At 38.5% G+C, this 22,273-nt stretch overlaps 1 protein-coding gene across 4 annotated transcripts in view; it reads right to left on the reverse strand.

The window, feature by feature from the left end:
• Window positions 1-1,180: 1,180 nt before the first annotated feature.
• The window catches only part of RGPD4 (RANBP2 like and GRIP domain containing 4), a 33,160-nt gene continuing 12,067 nt past the window's right edge, over window positions 1,181-22,273 (reverse strand). Inside the window, exons 15-30 of one of the 4 annotated variants that reach the window (XM_051772722.1) lie at window positions 22,047-22,193; window positions 21,435-21,617; window positions 21,270-21,353; window positions 20,729-20,861; window positions 20,463-20,560; window positions 15,382-19,930; window positions 14,388-14,465; window positions 9,422-9,589; window positions 8,002-8,094; window positions 6,931-7,124; window positions 6,182-6,422; window positions 5,586-5,684; window positions 5,274-5,416; window positions 3,598-3,871; window positions 3,138-3,472; window positions 1,181-1,759 (exon numbers count right to left, since the gene is read on the reverse strand). In XM_051772722.1, coding sequence (XP_051628682.1) covers window positions 1,454-1,759; window positions 3,138-3,472; window positions 3,598-3,871; window positions 5,274-5,416; window positions 5,586-5,684; window positions 6,182-6,422; window positions 6,931-7,124; window positions 8,002-8,094; window positions 9,422-9,589; window positions 14,388-14,465; window positions 15,382-19,930; window positions 20,463-20,560; window positions 20,729-20,861; window positions 21,270-21,353; window positions 21,435-21,617; window positions 22,047-22,193 — 7,125 coding nt within the window. In that variant the 3' untranslated portion in view covers window positions 1,181-1,453. Of the gene's footprint in view, window positions 1,760-3,137; window positions 3,473-3,597; window positions 3,872-5,273; window positions 5,417-5,585; window positions 5,685-6,181; window positions 6,423-6,930; window positions 7,128-8,001; window positions 8,095-9,421; window positions 9,590-14,387; window positions 14,466-15,381; window positions 19,931-20,462; window positions 20,561-20,728; window positions 20,862-21,269; window positions 21,354-21,434; window positions 21,618-22,046; window positions 22,194-22,273 lie in introns of all 4 variants that reach the window. The other 3 variants (XM_051772723.1, XM_051772721.1, XM_051772724.1) reach the window with 3 other exon arrangements.

Raw genomic sequence — 22,273 nt, forward strand, 5'->3', positions numbered from 1 at the left:
ACGCGCCCCCCGCCCCAGCTGGGGACGAGGGGCAGAGGCGGCCCCGGGCGGGCGGGAAGGGCAGGGCCGAGGCACGCCCCTCACGGGGCTGCGGGGGACGGGCACAGCACCAGTGGTTCTTTACAGTCTAATGGTTTTGCGGGACCTTTAGGGAATCAGAGTCACTAAAGGCTGGACAAGACCTCTGATCGTCGAGTCGGACATCTGACCGAACACCACCACGTCAACTCGCCCATGGCACTAAGTGACACATCCAGTCTTTCCTTAAACGCTTAAGGAAGGATGACTCCACCACCTCCCTGGGCAGCCTATTCCAATGTTTAATCACCCTTTCTGTGTAGAATTAAAGTCCAACCTAAGCCTCCCCTGGTGCACCTTAAGACTTTATGTCCTCTCATCCTGTCACTCCGTGCCTGGAAGAAGAGGTCGACCCCCACCTGGCTACAACCTCCCCTCAGGTAGTTGTTGACAGTGATAAAGTCATCCGTGAAGAAGTACTACTACTATCCTGTAAAAATAAATAAATACAAATCCAAATAAACTTAAAGTTGAATATTCAAGTCACATATTTCCAATTTACAGATCATAACAACTTAGTTACCTTGGGAAAAAAAACTCTTGATAATGCCAGCACTGAACTGTAGAGTATCAGTTTAAATAAATCCCGCATTTATCCATGCATACTCACTCTTGAGAGGCAAAATTTTTCAAGATACTGGTACTTAGAGCCTGCAGTGAGGTCTGAGAAGTTTAAAACAGCAAATAAACACTGAGCAGAGCCAGGAGAGCAGCATCAGAGCAGTAGCAGTGGGTTCTACTACAGCATTTCAGGTAAAATCTCAATGTTTAGTAGATGTTTTTTGTTAAACCAAGTCTTTTAGAAATATTTTAAGTACAAAAAAAAAAAAGTTGGTGTACTTCTCTAGCAAAACATTGATCAATACATTTAATAACTATGCTCTCTTAAATCTACTGAGGTGATACTGGGAGACTCCAGAGACCATGAACAAGCATCCAGCTGCCTCAGCTTGCATTCTGCACATTGAAACGTCCATTAATTTCAAAGGACTTCAGTGCACTGTCCAGCAATTTGCATCTATAATCTGCACATTCAAAAGAGCTTCATGAGAGTAGGAAGCCAAATTATGCAAGTTTTTTTTTTTTAAACAAACTGAAGACATTTATTTTAACAAGACTAGGATTTTATTTTTAAAATTTGACACTTAATACAAATATGTCAGGATAACACAAATACACCTGAAATATGCCAGTGCCTGAACTTTATTTAACATGCAAAAAAATCAATTAGAACACATAAAAAAATCCAACTATAACCTGTAATTTTACATTTATACATCAGAAGTGTCCATTTTAAGAAGTTGAAATAATTAGTCAATAACATCTAAGTACTGATTTATACCGCTAAAACATTTGTTTACTGAAAGAAATAATTCTATATTTGCCCACAGTCTGTAATGACAATTCTTGCATTTACTAGCCCTTTAGGAGAACCGAAGGATTCAATCTTTTTCACGACATCCATTCCATCTTTCACAAACCCAAATACAACATGCTTGAAGTCCAAGTGTTCTGCTTTTTTAAGTGTTATGAAGAACTGAGAATTATTTGTATCCCTGCCCTTATTTGCCATTGACAACAATCCAGGACCAGTGTGTTTCACTTCAAAATTCTCATCTTCAAATGCTGTTCCATAAATTGACTGTCCACCTGTTCCATCATGGTTAGTTATATCTCCTCCCTTAAAAAAAACAAAAACAAACAAAACAAAAGGGGGCATAGCATTAACTGACAAGTCCCAAAACACAAACGAACAATTTTACTTCCTTTTTATTTTTCTGGAAGGCAGTGAGTTTCTGGCTCCCAGAAGTGTGTCTATACACACAGAAGTGATACTGTATGCTATCCTATCTTTGAAGGAAAGCTTTAGTTCTAATTGAAAAACTTCTCACTGTACCTGGAGAAAATTTAGGCAAAGCAGACCAAATTTACAATATACTAATTTCATGTGATAAAATCTCACTTTGTCACACATATATGGTGCAGATAACCATTTTAAAAGAAAGTCTGCTCCTTATAGGATGTGGAATACCTTGAAACAAGCTTAAGCTCTAAAAGACCTAATGATGCTTTCCTTATCAGAAATGTCTCTTTTGCAAAAACTTGGCACCTAAAGTGCATACTTCAGGCACAGGTGATACCTAATCAAGAGACAGGGTAACATTTTATTCTGGTTAGAAGCCATTCATATATTACTGTCTAATTTTGAGTTTATAGAAGGCTGTCTACATAACTCAGCTTCAGTGATGTAGTGACATCCTGAACATTAGCATAGTGTATATGGAAGTTGGTTCATTCTGCACATTATAAGTCACTAAAACTCAATGAATTCTTGATTAGAGTTCTAGGAAAGGAAAGGTCTATGATTTATCTCCTAAGCCTTCAGCATTCATGAAGAACTTGCTAGTGCTACTGAACGCACACCAAGGTTTAAAACCACCACTGTGTACATGGGGGTTCGGATGTACTGCAGGCTGATACTCTTGGTGCAAAATTTGAGTATTTTAAGAACAGGCCACTGCATGACAATCAGATCTAGAAGACTTCTTTTAGATGGAAACCTGAACATCTAAATACCGGGAATATCAGTCTTCGAGTACACGCTACCTGAAATACAAAGTGTACCTTAAACTGTAAGAGAATCCTGGAAAGTAAGTGTTCTTAGCAGGTGAGCATACAGGAGCTCTTCTCTGTACAGAGAGAAAAATGAATGGTAGTTATGGGAACACTTACTTTCCTTGGTGTTCCTGTTCAGCAACAGGCCCCTTGCCCTTTCTAAGAGGATTTCTTTATCTCCACTTTTTATTTCCACATGACACCGCTAGGTAACACTGAATCATGAGGAGCTGGCAGACACAGGTAAGCATCTGGCTTAGGGAAGCAGGTGCTGCTTGCACCATTTCTCATCTCCTTGTAGGGAAAGGGCAGATAAGAGTATCCTGCACAGTGGATCCATGCTGCCAACACGTATGTGCTATCCTGCAGAAGTGTTTTTTGAAGCGCCATCTTTAGTCAAGATGCATTCTCATTCTCTCTAAGAGTCTTCCTGTTATGCTTACCTGACACACAAAGTCGGTGACTATTCTGTGAAAGCGGGAGTTCTTGAATCCAAATCCTTTCTCTCCTGTGCACAGGGCTCTGAAATTTTCAGCAGTTCTTGGGACAATATTTGAAAACAGCTCCATGGTTATGTGTCCTAAAGGTTCATCATCAGCAGAAACTTCAAAATACACAACAGGGTTGGTGTCCTTTGACAGTCCTGCTGCCAGAGATAAGTGCCCCTTCTGTAGTTCTGACAAGCTTAGCTGGCATTCTTCAAACCTCCTCTTGAAAGAATTAGCCATTTCTTGGCTTTTAAATCGGACTGCAAGTTGCTCAACTTTTACTTCACCATCTGAAAAATAAATCCAGAAAGAGGGTTTCTTTAGTTTTATCTTATAATCATTTCCTGGGAAAAACAAAGGCACAAAAACTACAGACCACTTAGGAAAAACAACAAAAACCACCTGAAAGACTCACCAGCATAATCTGTGGCTGTCCAAATTAAAGCATTGTTTGATGTATCAGAGGGCACTAAGTTCATTTCTTTGGTGATGACATGGTTTGCACAGACCTTAAGTACTTGGTCTCTTCTCATTAGGACTCTATAGTATTTCTTCTGTGTATGGAAGAGGATCTTGATCTCTCCAACACCACGCTCCTTCCACTGAGTAGCATCCCTGTCCCATCTGTAGAGTTTTGCCCTCTCTTTGAAGAGAATCTCTTCGTCTTCTTCTCCAGATTTTACCTCCACCTAGAAAACCAACACAGTAGAATGACTACCTGTGATTTCCTAGGAGAGATATTAAATAGTTATTACATACAGTTATGATGATTCTGACACATTACAGTGGAAAATTATTCAGTGTGGTCCCTTCTCCAACACAACATTCATTACACTAAAGCGAGTGTGACATTTAGCCTTTTCAGAATTGAAAAGCCCAGCAAATTCCACTGTTTGAGATTAATTATAGCACTGCAATACTCCTTCACCATGCTGCATATGGTTTTGGCAAGTTTCCCAGGAAAGTTTCATGTCTGCTGCATGATGTGCATACTGAGAAGGGAAGACACAGTATTATTACAATTGCAGGAGTTCTTTTGAACATTGTTTAAGAACTTGATATTTGCATTTGAAGAGAATAAACACCAAGTCCAACAAACAGGCCTGACAGATATATCTCCCTTTATATATGCATATTATGGCCTCTAACCTCCTTTCGTTAGCACATCTTCCAAAGATAAGGAACACTTGAGAGAACTGGAGAAATATGTGATGAAAAACATTACAGAAGTCATAATACGACACACAGATGAGCAAAACCATACTGAATTTTGAAGAAGGTGGTTGAAAGCATGTTACAAAATAAATCAGATTAATACTGTTCAAATTAAAGAATGCTGCATGCTGTTTATTTATGCTCTATTTGCCTTGATTAATAATTTTACTAATCTATAGTTGAATTATATTATTAACAGAAAGGCTAGACATTATGACTAGCATCAAAAGAGTCAGAAATGGTTATTAGGTACACTATGGATAAACACCAAATCAAGACATAACTGTGTGAAGCCTCACTCCACAAGTCGTAAGCCTACCTTCAAAGTTGAAGGTTCTACTTCTTGAAAAACAATTTATTTTCCAAGTAACAAAGTTAGTTCCCTTAGCCTTCAGGTGAACTTAGCTATGTATCTTTTTGCTTAGGGATCCTAAGAAATATCTTGCCTACCTTAGAGTAAAAATTGTAAGTTGCTATGGCTTCCACAGAACTGAATCTACAAGCCTTGATACAAAGCCACAGCTGAATTGTATTGGCACTAGCAGTTATCCAGTTCTCCTTCCTGTTCTTCAGCTGTGCTATATATAATGTTTTAGTTTTTCTAAGTTACGTGTACAAATTTGCATTCTGATCAACACTCAGCCGAGGTATAGAGAAATCAATGTTTAAGATTTTAACTGAGGCACCAGACCCTTCCCCAGTGCTACACTGTACTAGGACTTAAAACAGCAGGTGTTTCTACACAGCCAGTGTAACATGCAGAACAAGGTGCACACAACACAGAAAGCAAAGTTAAGCATGTCTGCTAACATAACAAGTTTTTAAAAAATGTTTTGCTTATCTTAATGTTGTTTTATATTCCAGAAGTCATCTTACCTCTGGTAAAGACACAATTGGCTCAAAATGGATATCATCACTGTGTACCACCTCATCATCACTACCACCTTCATCTTCATCTGCTTTACGGGCAGTGTCTCCAAACACAGCTGCTCCTGTATTTGCCCATTTGAAGTTTTTATCTACAATTAGGAGAGTTACATTTTAAACTTTGTGTCATTTTTTTCTTCCTGATAAAAACTTGCAAAAAATTGTTGTTTCTACAAATCAGTAGAAATATGGTACATAAAAGTTTTATTGTATGAAGCAGAAGTCCAGCTGAGGTCTGCCTTGGAGACTAGTCCAACTCACCTTTTGAGCCAAAAGCGAAATCTCCAGAGCTTTTGGAAGCCAGATCTGCAAATGACAGGCCTGCAGTATTGCCAAAACCAAATGAGATGACTCTGTTTTCTGTCAAATAAGAGGGGAAAGTCAAAAGTTCTTCTCTTACTTTCTTAAAGAAAATGCATTTATGAAGTCACACAAGAATATACTGGAGAAGTGTCTACAGTATTTTTATCATCCAATAAATTTCAGTTTGTGTGAAGTATGTCATAATGACAGTTTATTATGGTTTAAAATAAGGGCTCAAGACAGATTTTCAGCATTCTACTTCTGTGCAAATCCACAGAGCTCTACTAAGTATTCATGTGGTATTTCATGAACTAATGAAAGTACATCTCATAAATTACACAGCAGACACTAGCACTGCTCTGTAGTAGTGAATTTGAACACAAAAAAATTTGATAAAATTATTTTAATCCCTAGACACGTTTTTGCTAGATTGGTACTTTTCAAACCATGACAGCTTCTAATTCAGCATTGGTACTACTTCTTCCCAAGGGAGCAACTAAATTACATAAATTAATCTACAGAAAATCATGCTACAAAAAAGTCCCAGAACGTACCTCTGACCTTACCTTGTGTTGACTCCGAACAGTCTGAATCACTCTTTTTAGTTGACAGGTCTACAGGTGTGTCATCAGCTCGGGATGAAGTCTGCAATACTTGCACTGTTTCTGTGCTGGAATCTGTTTCTTCATTGCTGGTAGCTGACTGGACAAATACTGTCACCTCATCATTTGATGCAGGAAGCATTTCTTCCTTACTGGTACAGACTAAGTCACTTGAGCATGCAACCTCATTCTCCTGCAATTAATAAAAAAATAACATAATAGCAAGTAAGCTAGAAGAGCCTAGGGCATGAACCATCTCTGCAGAGACTAAGCACAGATGTTTGAGAAAATAAAAAAAGAACACCAAGAAAAGTTGTTGTAAGCTTTCTGGAGTTTGTCATGATGCTTAACATCCAAGGAGGTTAACTTGACAGGAGACTGAGGTATCTGGGAAGTAGTAAACTTGAAAAAGAATACTGTGACTTCCTGAAATCAATTAGTTCCTCTGTATACAGTAGGAGCAATATTACTAGCCAAAGCAGTTTATGAGAACACCTGAACATTCTTTCTCTTTTGAAAGAATTTAAGCTCTAAGCTTTCTGTTTCAGTGCTGGCATCAGGCACAGCCACAAAAGACTCAAATAATTTTTCCCCATTAGATATTTTAGTTCTCACAAGGGGAAAACTGTAATGTCTTATGCATATATGAGGTAACTGTACAAGTTTAATAGCAAGAAATTTAGTAAAGATTTAGTTCTTACTTTTGTTTCTTGAATTTTAGCTTCTGATTTTAAGTCTTCTGGACTGTTATGTTCAGTATCACTGCTGACACTACAGACAGATGTAGAAGGAACCTGTTGAGCTTCTGCTTCAGCTTTCTCCTCAGGATTTGGTTTCTTTTCCCATGTAGCAGCACATTTTCTTTCACTGCTGAATTCGCTTTTTCCTGCAATGCCTACTGCAAAGAGTAAAAATTAGTGGAAAATATTTCAGTATTTAGCTGCTATTTATTTTAATTTCTAGCACCTATACTGTAAATTAACCTCATGATAGCCAGGGCAACTTGAAGACAGACCTCGAGAGTTTTTCAAACAGCATTACTGTTTAAACAGTGGAAGTGAAGACTACCTAACTTAACTTGGGGTGACTAGAATTGGAAACATAAGTAATTCTCTATTGCTACCAGGGAATTTCCACGCAGTGATGAAGAGTTCAATCTTGCAGCTGCCATGAATAACTTCAACATTCCTTCATATTTCAGATGGCTCAATATTTACACCCTTGTAGCACATATCCCTCCCCAAAAATCCCCAAACTTCACTTCTAGAAGTATCTGCTCAGATTTTCAGTCACGCAACACTGAAGTCTGAGGCACAGCCAAAGCTGACATAAATATAAGCAAGTTTTCTACACCTGTACTTTTAGTATAAAGTCTAATTTTTTTTTGAGCAACATTAACTCATAAGCTTAATTGACTATCTGCAGAAGAAGCAAATATTCAAAGATGTAGAGAATTTTTGTCTTGAACAGTATCATGCCAAGCTGAATTTTTCATATTCAGAAGAACCTCAAGGTAGGAAAAGACTTTGATGTTCTTGTTTAGAGATCACCTGAAATGAACATTTCTCATTCAGGTACCACTTTACTGCTAACTAACAGTTTCACATAGTGAGCTTAAAAGCTGTACTTTGATATGCAACTTTTCTGCTCCCAGCATCAGTGCTTCTAAAAACTATCTCAGGAAACAAAATTAATCTCTGCCCACGTGGCCTTCAGATTCAGTTTATGTTTCAGTACATAAAGCACAATACTTAAAATTTCTTAAGACATACCTTTTACAGGATCTTGCTGTTTCTTTTTCTCTTCTGAATCACTGGGATACAGTCTTCCGTTAAGTTTCTTAACAGCTGTTTCATAGTCTTCATCTTAAACACAGGAAACAAGCATAAGTTCTCAGGCACCCTCTAGGTCAGAGAAGTCTCCTAAGCCCTTTCAATTCATAAGCCTAGCAAGCATGCGTAATTTTTGCTTATGTTTTAAGAGTTCCACAAAATAACAGGTAAGCTTTCACTTCTAGTTTTCCATGCATGTGCTTGAGTGTGCTGTAACACTTTTTCTCAGTCTAGACTGTTACAGATACATGGCACAGGTTTTGTTTTCAGAAAACACATTTCTGACAGTGATTTTATTACGAGTACCACTACACGTATTTGGGAAAGAAGACTGAAGATCTTTTACATAAAAACTTGCAAGCTCAGGTATTTGTGAAAGCAGGTTTGTCTTCTCCAATTTTCTGTTGAATACAGTGCTTCAGAACTTCCATTTAACATATTTGCTGCTGAATAAATTAAGAGTAATTTAGTTGCATTTGATAAGATTTGACATAAAAGAAGTTCACGTTTAGAATTTGGAATATGCTTTAGAAGAAAAGCCATCAGTCTAATATTTAGGGAACCTGAGCTTGTTAGTTTTTAATAAAGACTCAAAATACTTACTTCAGTAAGTCTCAAGTATCTGATTATTCAGTCTTACCTAACCAACTGCCTTGTTGACACTCATCAACAGCCACAATACACCAAGACAAATTCTCTTTAGTCACTCCTGGGCCTCCATTGTACTATTCTGTCTTGAAGACTTGAATGTACATCTTTGGCCATAAGGATGTTGACAGGATTGATTCCCATTGGTCCAAACAAAAGTATTTGAGTGTCTAATGGTTCCAACAGCATTCACGAAGTATCCCAAGTTGGAAGGGATACATAAGGATCACCAGCTGCAGCTCTCTGCTCCTTGCAGGACTGCCTAAAACCAAGCCATATGACTAAGCAAATTGTCCAGATGCTGCTTGAACTATGACGGGCTTGGTGTCCTGAGGAGCCTGTTCCAGTGCCCGACAGCACTCCCCTGACAGCTTTATTCTATTTCCTTATGTCCCATCACTGGTCACCAGAGACAGATCAGCACTTCCTCCTCTACTGCCATCCCTAAGGAAGTTGTAGATTGTGATGAGGTCACCCCTCAAGCCTTGTCTTCTCCAAGATGAACAAACCAAGTGACATCAGCTACTTTTCCTAAATCTGGGTGAAAGGCCTTTCCCCATTTTGGTCTCACCCCTCCAACAGTCTGATGTCCTTCTTACACTGAGGCACCCGAAACTGCACGCAAAGCTCACGGTTGGGTTGCACCAGTGCAGTGTATTACACCCTTTCCTCACAAAAAGGTAATACAAAAGTAAACTTTGGCACTTCTTACCATCATCCTCGTCACTCACATATCCAGGCTTATTCTTGTAACAGAAGAATGTTGAAGGGAGCTTGAGAAAGTCAGCGAGAGCTCTCTGTTCAGGGGTAGGTGTTAACTCATAAACTATTATAACATCATCAGATGAAAGATTGTCTTCTGACACTGTTGTCTTCTCAGCTTTTACAGAAATTGAACAAACCATTAAAACTGAATAATTTCAGAGCAGGAAATAACATTAACCCCCCATTATTACAGAACTGAATTAATTCTAAGTGCCTACATATTTTCTGTTGATCCACAGGAAACAAAATCTAAGTTCCAGGATGCTAGGACAGATCATCCTGTTAAAACTCAAGAAAGCTTAACATGCATGCCCAACTACATCCTCTTCTATTGCCTTTGGAATTCAAGTATTGGAACAGAAATATTTCTGCATCTTTATATTGTTATAAAGATTATTTAATGAAGTTCTCATATCACATAAAATACGGCAATGGAGAAAAGGGACAGAGGTGTTACATAGAGGTAAATACGTAAACTTCAGACCTGAGAAAAGAAAAAGTGAAGTTGTGTACATGTCAAATTGCATTGCTTAAAAGTGAGTTAAGTTCTAGAAAATATTAAACAGCAACTGAATAGAACTTATTTCAGGTTACCTGTGGGAAATCTATGCTTTTTATTAGCTAATCTCAATTTACCATAATAGCTGTTGCTGAAACTTTTTTTGTTACAAAAGTAATGTAATTTTTAGTTTCACCTTGTTGAACAACAAAAAAATATTGCTTTCAGCCTATTTAGCTAGCTTTTCTAGCAAGGACAAATATCACTATAGCTTTTTATCCTCTCTCCTTCTACAATAAAGTGCCCATCCCACTGGTATTGAGAACAGTGCATGATCAAAGGTTAAAGCTGAAAGTAAAGTCTAGAGCAAACTGCAGATAAACATAAGCTATAAGGACAAGCAGACAGCTGTGGAAAAAAATATTTGAGTTTATTATGAGAGAATGGAAGCAAAGAGGGAGGATATACCAATTTAAATATTATCTATGGTTTGGTTGGGCTTCTGTTTGTTTAGGTTTTAGCGTTGTTTCGAGATGGTGAGTTTGGGGATAAAGGTGTGAAAAACAAAATTTGTTTATAAGAATTACCCCAGAAGCACATCAGTAGCCACACATCAGCTGTTTCTAAGAACAATCTGATTGCTTTAGTACCTCAGCCTATTTGTTCATGTTATTCAGATTTGAGTTAAACCAGTCAGCAGAATAAAAAAAAAGTGGTCTCAAAAGCTCACTGTGCTTTTCATTAAAAAATATTTGATAAGTTTGTGGCACAATGTAGTCAGTGGAAACCTAAATCTTAAGCTAGAAATCAGTTCCTGAAAAACACTGATTTTCCTGAGCATACAATTTCACAATCATCATTGCAGGAGTAGACAAGGACAGAAGAGATTTGTAATGTTTACAGACATGTCCCTTAATCCTCTGATGCAACTGACACACTAAAATAAGTCTGCTTTTTAAAAGCAGTTGTCTCACTAGTATCTGCCAGTAGATTAAGAGCAATATAAAGAATAGTAAAGTAAGAGCAAGATCCGAAGTACTGATTCAAACTTATGTCTTTTTTCAAAGTATTCCCTCCACTGACTCAGTGGGCACTGACTTTGCCCCAACTGACTCTCCCTTTAATTAGAAAATTAATCATTTCAGGCATTTTAATACACCAGACTGTAGCTCAAACCCATTACCAGGACATACAGCCTTGTAAAGTAATCCTTTTTACTCACTTTTTTTTTTAGATCTATAGGCCTTTCTGAGCCTGTAGAAAGCAGATACATGATAAAACTCTTGAACAGCAAATTTTTATGTTCATATCACAACGGCAGGCTATAGATATTTTCATACATTTTCTCAGAACGTTATACAAAAAACTCACCCTAGCTGATTTAAGAATTAAGTACATGTAGTACATGTTATAAAGATATGGACGTATCTTGCATATTATCATGTGTTTTATTCTCTCAGATTAGTTAAGCAAGTGTCTTAATGGGACTGAGTAAATTTGCACCAACGTCACTAGAAGTTTAAGTGTGGAGCATTTAGTCCTGCAGCAAAAAACCAGGTTTCCTTAGGATTAGAGAATTTTCAAAAATTTATTTTTGACAACAAACAACTTCTTCCAAGTCAGCCAGGTAGACAGTAGAAGTGTGTGTTTCCTTTAACGTGAGCAGTAGAAAGCTACCTAGAAGACCCTAGCAACAGATGATTCTGTTCCAGTGTTTTACCACCCTCATTGCTCATCCCGTTTGACAAACAGCATTCTCAAAGAGCTATCATGCAGTCTCTTTCAATAGCCTTTGTGCAAATAGCTGAATAAGAGAAATATATTAAAAAGTCACTTCAGATTAACTGTTAAGTTCTCCATGAAACTGATCTATCAAACACTAGACTAAGATTCTACTGTTCCAAACATCCACTCAAAGTGACAAGAGTTCAACAAAGATTACTGCTGCAAACAGCTTAAATACATCTTCACAGGCAGCTGTGAAAACAAAGAGCCATGCATACCTACAACATATTCTGAAAAGACTGTTGGTTTTAGGATAATAGAACTTTCTACTTTGGGGAAAAAAATCCACACAAAACATCATTAGCACGTGAAAGAAACAAAATTAAAGGCAATATCATGCACAAAAATTTTCAACTGTGTATTTTTGCTTTTATTTTAACTGACATTAAGACCAGGTAGGCCTAAATGTCTCTAGCTAGTCACAATAGTGATATTTTTTCTCATGCATTTATCAGTGAATATCTTCTGGCTATAAGAAAAAAGTGCCAGAGTTAAACCCTAATGCATGTAGCAGCTACAGTAACATGCAACTAACACGACTCAAACTTGTAAAGCACTGTTGTGGTTTAACCCCAGCTGGCAACTAAGGATCACACCCCCCACCATGGTAGAAAGGGGAGGAGAATCAAAAGTAGAACTTGTAGGTTAAGAACACTTTAAAAATTGAAACAGAAGTAAAATACAGTAACAGTAAATAATAATAATAAAAGACAAAACCCAAGGAAAAACAAGTGATGCACAATACCTCTGCTCACCACCTGCTGACTCATGCCAGAGCCCATCCCCACACCCTAACATTGCAGGTAACTCCCCTAGTTTATATACTAGGCATGATGTTCTGTGGTGCAGAATATCCCTTTGGGCAGTTTGAGTCACCTGTGTCAGCAATGCTCCTCCCAGCTTTTTTTGTGCACCTCCTCACTGGCACAGCATGACACAAAAAGAATCCTTGACTTAGAGTAAGCACTACATAGCAGCAGCCAAAACAGTGTTATCAGCATTATTCTCACAGTGAATCCAAAACACAGCACTGTACCAGCTCTTGAGAAGAAATTAACTCTATGCTAGCTGAAACCAGGACAAGCACTTATAAAAAGCTCATGATCTGACCTGAGAAAAACAAATGCTTTTGCATGGAGGTGCAGAACTACTCTGAGGTTAAATTTTTTTTGAGTGTTGCTCTAGCACAACGCAGAAGCCTCTCCCCAAAAGACGTGCGCCATGAGAAAGCCTCATACTACATTTGTATTGGGTAGCCTTGAAAACCTAATTTAGAAAGGACTTCTCAAAATCTTTTACTACTAAGTCAGAAATCAAAACAACGCTGCCAAGAACTTACACCGAAGACAATTATCAACTGTAAATAAATCACTAAATATATAATCATAACCTAATTATCAGAAGAGTAAAAGTAAAGAACAGCCTGAAGCACCAGAGAGACATACTTTTTTTGTTCCTTTAAACACATCCCCCCCCCCCACTATACACCCCCAATAGAAAACCAAGATCAATTTGAGGTAGGAATAGCTCTTGCATGTATGCATTGGCATAGAATGCCTAATCACTTCACATTACATACATCAAATGATGAAAATAGAATTGAATTGTTAATAAATGATGCACAGACAGCACAGGGATGCCTAAAAAATACAGAACAGGTGGTTTTTAGATAGTGCATACAGAACAGGAGTTCAGCGTTTAAATAAGAACAGCTTCTCCAGAAATACAACTCTGGGAAAAATGGTGTTTGGAATGACGTTTTGAAACTTTTAAACAATGCAATACACTACCATTAGAAGAGTGTCTTAAGACTAAAAATTTGCTATTTAAAATTAAAATACTGTTGAACTGCATAAGCTGAGCATGCTTACAGTAAGCACACTTGCAAGAAGCACCATTAGCAACGTCTTACAATGACTTATAATCAAACTATAAGCTGTAATGGTTTTGTTTACAGGTCCTGAATGTAAACAAATCAGTTACTCAGCAAGAGTTTTCTAACCAGCTAAGGTGGACTTCAAATTATATATTTAATAAACACATAAGCAGTAGCTAAGGAGTTAGCCTTCTCATTTCTGTGCACTCCTTGTTTTTAAGACACTTAACGCTGTTAGTGTTAACTGCAGCAGTTAACACTGATAATCAGGAAATTGAACTGAACATTTCCATAGAGGCTAAATACAGTCAAGTGTTTTATTGGAAAACCTATCTCAAGATCTTCAGGCGTATTTCACTGATGTGGAGTACAAGACCTCAGGCACTATGAGACATTCTCTGACAACCCCACAATATCATTTCTCTAAAAAAGAGCCATTTAACAGATTCAGTGTGTACACTTAGCAAAAGTGTGATGGAGAAGTGCAAGGCAGCTACCCTCAGAAAATAAGGCAAACAGAAGCCAAAAGCTTGAACAGGGCCATCCATTGTGCTGGCTCATGTAAACATAGTAAGGGCTAAAGACATTCTTTTACAGGACAAATACAGTAGCCAGACACACAATTTTAAGTACTCTCCTTCAGCATGCATGTTAATTATAAAGATTACTGAGCCAACTGCTTTGACACAGCTGGGTTACTGTCCATGCCCGCTAGAGTGTTTTTATCACACATTCAGTGCAGTATGTAAATACCTTTACTATCAGGTTGCAAGGAGGATGTGCTTGTCCAAAAGGCCATTGGATTAGATTTAAAAAGGCTAAAATTAAATCCTAAAAAAATAAATTGTTTGTATATAAGTGTTTACCTGGAATTTTCAAAGGATAAAACAGACTTATCTACATTCTCTAAGTATTCCACAGTCATACTTCCCAGCAGGAAATTTCATCTGTTAGTTCTACACAAGCTTATCCAACCCGTGTGAATAGACTTGCAGCTACCATCTTCCACCATCTTCACTTTATTACACTGTAGCTAATAAACAGACGGTATGTGTTCATAATTCTGAGACATCCCATCCTTCCCACAAAGACACTTCAGCACATGATAATGGTCACGTCACAGCCACAACTTCTGTAAGCACATCTTTTTCAGACTGTGACAAACTGTGTAACTGAGGGTGCAATCAATCACACAATCTCTTCTCAGGCTACGGAAGCAGACTAATATCTGGTTTTAAGCTACAAAACTGAAATTGCTGAGGCCAATATTTAAGACTTGAAACAAAGGTACACAGTATTTTAGAATAGCCATCTGTTCAATCATGGGGATAATTAAAATTGTAACTGAAGCATACATTAGCTGTTCTCGCACTTTATGACTCAGGGCAAAGGCTCAGGTACCTACAAATCAGCCATCTATTTAAGTCTCACAAAGTGAGTCCACAGATACTTTGAGCATTTAAGTCCAAGATTCAGATACAGCACTTCAGAGTTACAGCTCCCTACCTGAAATCCCTGTTATCAGTAAACAAAACTCCATCATGCATCACACACTTTCATTTTTATACAAAAATACTTATGGCTTAAAATTCTCTCATTTAGTTGAAACTCTGGAGAACATATAGATACCTGCATTAGAACTGAAAGAAACTGTATTCTTGAGAAAATAAAGAGTAATGAATAGCACAGAGCTAGCTGCTTAATAAGTCGTGTAGTTGAATAAATTACTACTTCAATTGACACTCACCTTTTTCCAGAATTCTAAAAGAGAAGTTAGAGGGACCATCTTGTGTTGTAGTAGGAAAGTCATCTACCTTGCTATCTACAGGCTTCTGAGCAGCGTTAGAGCTTTTCGGTGGTTCGGAGACTTCTGGTTCTTTTTGTGCTGTGTTCTGAGATGCTGGAATATGGTTTTCACTTTTTTTTGGAGGATTAAAACTGAAGCCAAAGAGCGAACCAGTGGCTGAAGTATTTCCAAACGTGAATGTCTTTGACTTTTCATTACTGAAAATGCTCTTGACAGATTCAGATCCAAATACAAACTTTGGAGGAGAAACCACTGTTTTTGTTGGTGTTTCAGAAGTGTTTGACACCTCTGCAGCCTCTACAGTTACATCAGAAGTACCATCACCATGGCTGAGGTCAGTTCTTTCTCTGGTCGTTTCTTCTAGCACAGCTACAGCGTTTTTACCACATGGAGATTCCTTAGGTGTATTGGCACGAGAAGAAAGAGGTGTTATCAGTGTCTCTCTCTCTTGGGCATGCTTAGCTTCATCAAAAGTTTGCTTAAATGAGTCTGCAACATCTTGCAGTTTAAATCGCACAGCTAGAAGTTCTACTTTCCTTTCCCCGTCTGCAAAGTCACATGCAGTCCACACCCATGCTCTATCAGATCCTTTCATCTGCTGCAAATTCATATCTGGTGTTATTCTATGATTGGCACAGAGTTTTAGCACCTGGTCCCTTCTCATTACTATACGCACTTGTTTGTTGTCATAGTTCTGTAATATCTTGATATCCCCAATACCTCTCTCTTTCCACTGATTTGCATCTTTGTCATATCTGTAGAGCTTAGCTCTGTGACTGAAGACAACTTGCTCATTTTCCTCACCACTAGTCACTTCCACAAGATCAGGCAGAGGCACCACAGGTTCAAAGTACTGTCCATCTCTCTCTTCTTCTTGAGTAACATCAGAATCTTCATCTGTGCCTACTGATGTTCTACTTTGATTCTGTTTGGCAGGAGATTTGCACGGGCTCAAGGCAGATTTAAAGCTGAAGCTAAAACCAGTGGTAGACTCTCCAAATCTAAACAGATTTTTCCTTACAGGGCTACTTGCAAGAGGTGTTGCATATACAGAACTACTTACACTATCATCCAATGCTTCTCCACGCAAGTCATAGTTATCCCATTCCAGAGTAGGGCCAGTACTTTCAGCATGTGGCTTTATAACCAGATCAGAAGTATTGCTGGCACTAACAGAGTTGACATTTTCCTCTTCTGACAGTTTAGTTTTGTCATCTGTCAAAAAAGTTTTGAGATCTTTTAAGCCACACTTCATTTCTTCCGCTTTCTGTATAAGCTGAGCTGTCCTACCTGTATCAACTAGTTTATGGGGTGTCTGCAGTGGTATGTCTAGCAGTAGCCTCTGACATTCTTCAAACTTCTGTTTGAACTCCTCAGCCTGCTCTGGTGTCTTGAATTTTGCTGCCAGATGTTCCAGCTTTGCATCACCATCAGAGAAGTCATTGGCCATCCACATCCATGCTTTGTCTGAGCCAGAGAGCTGTTTCAAGTTCATTGTTGTTGTTATCCAGTGATTTGCACACACCTTCAGTACCTGCTCACGACGCATCAATATTCTTACTTTCCCGTTAACTTCATTTTTAAGAATCTTCAGGTTGCCCACCCCACGTTCTTTCCACTGGCTTGTTTCTGGATCAAACCTGAACAACTTTACTCTTTGGGAGTATAACACTTTCTCATCTTCCTCTCCTGTAAATGGTTCTATTTTTTCAGGCATCTGAACTATAGGTTCAAAATGGATATCATCACTGTCCTCTGTCTTATACACATCATCATCCTTCTCACCGAGGTCAGCAGATGTGTTTGCTTTGTGATCCATTTTAGAATTCTGTGTAGAAAACAGCTTTTCACCTGCACCTGAAAAGCCTTTGAAGTTAGGGTCCTTTTTGCCAAATTGAAAGCCTTCCTTAGGAGTACTTTTTGCAAGCTCAGCAAAAGTAGAAGTGCTATTTTGCCCAAAAACAAAGTCACCTTTCTCCTTGTCTGCTGTTTCTTGAAATTGGAATCCAATTCTACTATCTGAAGGCAGTTCCTTTTTGTCTTTTTCATCAGTGCTTTTTAAGAAGCCAGTTGTACACTCTTTGGATGGCTCATCTTTCTTAGTGGTATTTTTACTAGATTCCTGTATCCCAAACTTAAATCCACCTGCAGGCACTTGCATTGAAAAGTTAAATCCTTCCTTTGCAGACTTAGATTCAGTATCAGAAGAAATCTGAAATGTAAACGATGGCGTCTTGCCTTGCTCAAGACCAAACTTAAAGCCTGTTCCCAACTGTCCTCCATCAAGTTCAGGTAATTTACTTTTCAAGCCAAAAGGAGGAGCTGATGAAGCATCACCAGCAGGCTTACCAGATGGATTTGGTGTCTGGCAGGCTACACAGGCTGGTGAAGAACCTTCATTCCTCACAAGACAAGTACTACAATCCCACTGCCCTTCTTTTTTAGTAAAAAGCCCTTCAAACCCATTTTTCTGTGGCTTACTTGTATCAGCAATGGAACCAAACCCAGGAGCAGGGGATGCCTGAACAGTAGGTATAGGCATATTTGGTTGATTTTGAGGGTTAGGACTCTGACAAGAACAGCAGTTCACATTTTTTGCTTCGTTTCGGACTAGGCATACAGAGCAGTCCCACTGACCTTCTTTTTTAGAAAAAGCAGTACTCAAGTCATTTTGAATAGCCTTTGGAGCAATTGCTTGGCCAAACTTAGCAGAAGTTTGTTGACTAGATACTCCTGTATTACTTTTGTTTGGATTCTGGCAGGCAACACACTTGGAGGCAGTGGGTTCATTTCTTACTGAACAGAAACTGCAGTCCCATTGACCTTCCTTTTTAGCAAAAGCAGATCCAAATTTGTCCTGCACTGTGTTACCACTGGCTTTGAAACTTACAGAGCCAGTTAATGGGGCATCACGTGTTTCCCACGTATCTTCATTTGGATTTTGACACGATACACAATTCTTTGCAGTTGCTTCATTTGGAACTAAACATACTTTGCACTCCCACTGATCCTTCTTCACGAGATGCTGCCCAAACCCACCAGAAGAATAGGTTTGCTGAGCATCCTTTCCAAATGAAATAGTAGGGCCAGATGCAGTTGATGTAGCTGTAAGGCTGCTTTTGCTGTCAGATTCACTGCTCACCCCATCTTTCGGGAACTGAAAGCTCAAATTCAGGGTTCCAGAAATGGATGTGCTAGGCTCCTTGATGTCCTGATTTGTCGTTTCTTTTGCGGTTCCACTATTCTGAGTCACAGATGTGTCAGCATTTGATCCCAGGGATTTTAAAATATTCTGGGCCTCCTCAAACTTTTTTTTGAAAAGCATTGCTTCCTCGGGCGTTTTAAATCTAATTGCGAGCTGCTCTGGTTTTGGCAACTCGTCTGCATAATCTAAAGCATGCCATACGAATGACTTATCTGATGTAGCATTTGGAGTTAATTTCATATCAGTATTTATGTAGTGATTTGCACAGATTTTCAGCACTTGGTCTCGTCTCATTAAGAGACGAAATTTGCCAGATACTTTATGTTTCAGTATTTTCACATTTCCAATTCCCCTTTCTTTCCATTCTTTAGATTCTGCATCAAAACGAAAGAGCTTGGCTCTGTTGCAGAAGAATTCTTCTTCATCTTCCTCACCTGTCTTTACTTCAATCTTATCAGGGAGCGGCACCACAGGATCAAAATGAGGACCATCATCATCCTCATCTCCACCATGGGTGCTTCCTCCCTCTGTTTCATGACTTCTATTGGCCAAATCTGAATTTGAAGTCATAAATACAGGTTTGCTTGGTTCTTGAACACTAAATGTATCATTCTTCTCAAAAGCCAGATTTTTGTGTGCATTTTGTCCCATGTTCTCTCTAAGAGAGATGCCTGGAATATGCTTATTGCTAAAATTGAAGATATTTCTTGAACTATTCGTGTGATCATTAACTGGCTTTTGTTCAACGTATCTATCATCCTGTAAAGGTTTATCAGATGTCAGAAGATCCAAGAGGCTTTCTCTGCTATTATAAGGTGCATTAAGAGGCTGTGGTGCTACTTGAGGGGGAGAAGAAAAGGTGAAGTCTCCATCATTAGACTTGAAGTTAGGTTTAAATTTAAAAGTTGGTGTCTGACTTGGTTGTGCTGGTGTTGGCAAAGGTGTTTTTGATCCTTCAGTTGTTCCCGGCTGTCCAAATTTAGGCATCACTTTTGGTTCTGCGGGCTTTAAAGTTGGTGGCGTGACTGAACGGTTTGTGAAATAGCCTGGTTTAGGCAATGTTGGATTTGTGCTTGCCTGTGGAACACTGTAATTGTAATAGTCATCACCCGCACGAGGAGAAATGAGCGCAGTACCAGGAGAATCAAAACGTAGAGGGGGGCCGTACATTTCTTGGGAAAACATACAACCAGAAGTGTTCTGCAGAGGTGGTGTATGCATTGGTGGTTGATAGGAATATATATGTGGCTGAGGCGTAAGTCGGTTCATGCCATAGACGGGAGGCTAAAGAAAAAGCAGAAAACAAGTGCTTTGCTTACTGTGATAACACAGAGGATGAAATCCTACTTGTGCTGAAGCCCGCATAACATGTACTCTTAAAAGGAGGGCATACTTTCATACAACTTTAAATCTAAACTAATTTTACCTTAGTTTAAACTGATTAAACCTTGAAGGGCATTTGAAAACAAGCATTGAAAAAGGGGCACAATGTGAGTGGGTTGCTTTTTTATGGAAAAAAGCCTTGAAACCCCCATTTTCTTTTGCCATACTACTTGGAGGGGGGGATAGTTAAGTGCTATCATACATACTCTGTAGGAGAAATGTACTAACATACAGCAGATATTTCGCTGGCTTTTCCTCCCAGACTCCACATCCCAAAAATTAGGCAGAAAGACAAATTAGTCTTGGACTAGCAGTCCAAGTTCACCAAATTCTGCATAAGGAACTGGAATTACATCCAACTATGTATAGAATCAAAAGCAGTCATTTTTCAGGAGATCACTGAAAGCAGCTGAAGAGAGTAGATTTTTCTCACCTTTGTTGGTGTTACATTGGTTGCGGCAGTTCCGAGAAGATACTGAGAGTTATAGGCAGGAGACTGGCTGTAGAACACAGATGGACCAGTGGTAGCAACTAAAAAGGAACACCAGGAAAACAAAGTTTACACTTGATCATTCTTTGTTGTTGTTTTGAATGGACTCTCCATAGCAATGAGTTTTTAATTGTGAATCATTAAAATATTTTGGCATTATTTTCAAAAATTTAGCTAAGCATCTAGGTACGAATTCTGCAGGAACTTGCCTGTTAATGGTGCTTCATGAAGATTTTGTGCTCTCTGATAACCGTCTGGCATTGTATCTGTTCCATAGTTTTCAGACCAGCGAGAAGATGCATTTGTGTTGGAATTGTTAAGTTTCATTTCTTGCATTTCATTCTGTCAAGGTAGCGTTCCAAGCAAGAGTGTAAGTATGTATCACACAGGTATTTATAGAATAAAACATGATCCCTACCCTTTTGCTATTTAAACACATTTTCAAGCTCAGTGGTGGCAGTAATTTAAGAAATCCCCAAGAAGTACTTGCCAGAATCATGCAGGATCTGCCCATGCAGTACAAAGTACTAACATTGTGTTCCAAAGCCAGAACAAGCCAGTTAAAAAAAAAAAAAAAGAGCCAAATGGATGAGAACCAAACTGATAAAAGCAGAACTCTGCACATACAGTCCCCAGATGGGGTGCATCAGCAAACCTGCCTAAGTCCCAAAGAGGAGTTTCAAACAATAGATATACTTTTGTGCTCAAAGGCCAACTGTTTTTCACTGAATATGGTGACAAAATTTTTACCTTCAAAGCTTCCACTTGCTGACAAATCATTTGAAGTATAGATTTGTGATCTTCTGCCCACTGAGGAGGAGTTTTAGGAGAAAACTAGGAAAAAAAAATTTATTGAATCTTGTGAATTTTTCTTCAGACATAATAATTCCCTAAAATAATAACTGGCCAACATACCTTGTAGCTCTTAGTTGGAGAAAGAGAGAACTTAGTTGGTGATGGAGTGGAATGTTTCACTGCTGAATCTACAGTTCGTGACAGACCATTTCTGAAGGCAAGACTTCCCTCTTCAACATTCTCACCAAGTTCCTGGATCACTGTATCTAGCACTTCCCTCACAGTTTCAATAGACACTGGCAGCTAGAAAGTTATTTGAAACATGAGTCATGACTGCAATTCTCCCTCAGAGCAAGACAGATTACATTCAGAATTCTGGCTGAACAATTCACAAGGCTTTCATTATACAAATACTGATTTCTTTTTCAGAAAAGCTCTAAATCTGTTAAGATTCACATAAGAAAACAATTCACAAGCAATTATATTTTTTCAAACTATCAACTTCTATAAAAAGGCAGTGGCAAAAGCTATTTCTTTACATTAAAACTTTCATCCACAGAGTAACCAGGATAATACATGATCTGTAGGTTACAGAAGTTACCCAGAGTTTAACCTGCTTTAATGCAAGGACTAGTCTAAAAATGTAACCTAAATGCAAACAGTTTCATTTTGAAACAGTAACCTAAGCCACTGCATGTCTTGAAAAAAGTTCTTAAAGCAAGAATTACTTACTTTCTCAGCTACTGACATATCTGAGGAGCTTTCCGCAATGATCTTCATTAGATAATACCTGGCTTTAAGAAGATAAGTTTTGTGCTCCTCGTGTTCTTCTGGCAGCATGGCATCATTTTCGATCTCTTCTGCCTTCCTTTGGAAAATCTAAAGAACAGGATGCAGATTAATTAGTATCAGTCAGAAGGCAACTGAATAAAGGAAAGCATTTCAGAGTAATGTAACTT

Source organism: Manacus candei, unplaced genomic scaffold, assembly GCF_025592945.1.
Source record: "Manacus candei isolate 608988 ecotype Guabito, Panama unplaced genomic scaffold, ASM2559294v1 h1tg000159l, whole genome shotgun sequence".
Classification (NCBI taxonomy): domain Eukaryota; kingdom Metazoa; phylum Chordata; class Aves; order Passeriformes; family Pipridae; genus Manacus; species Manacus candei.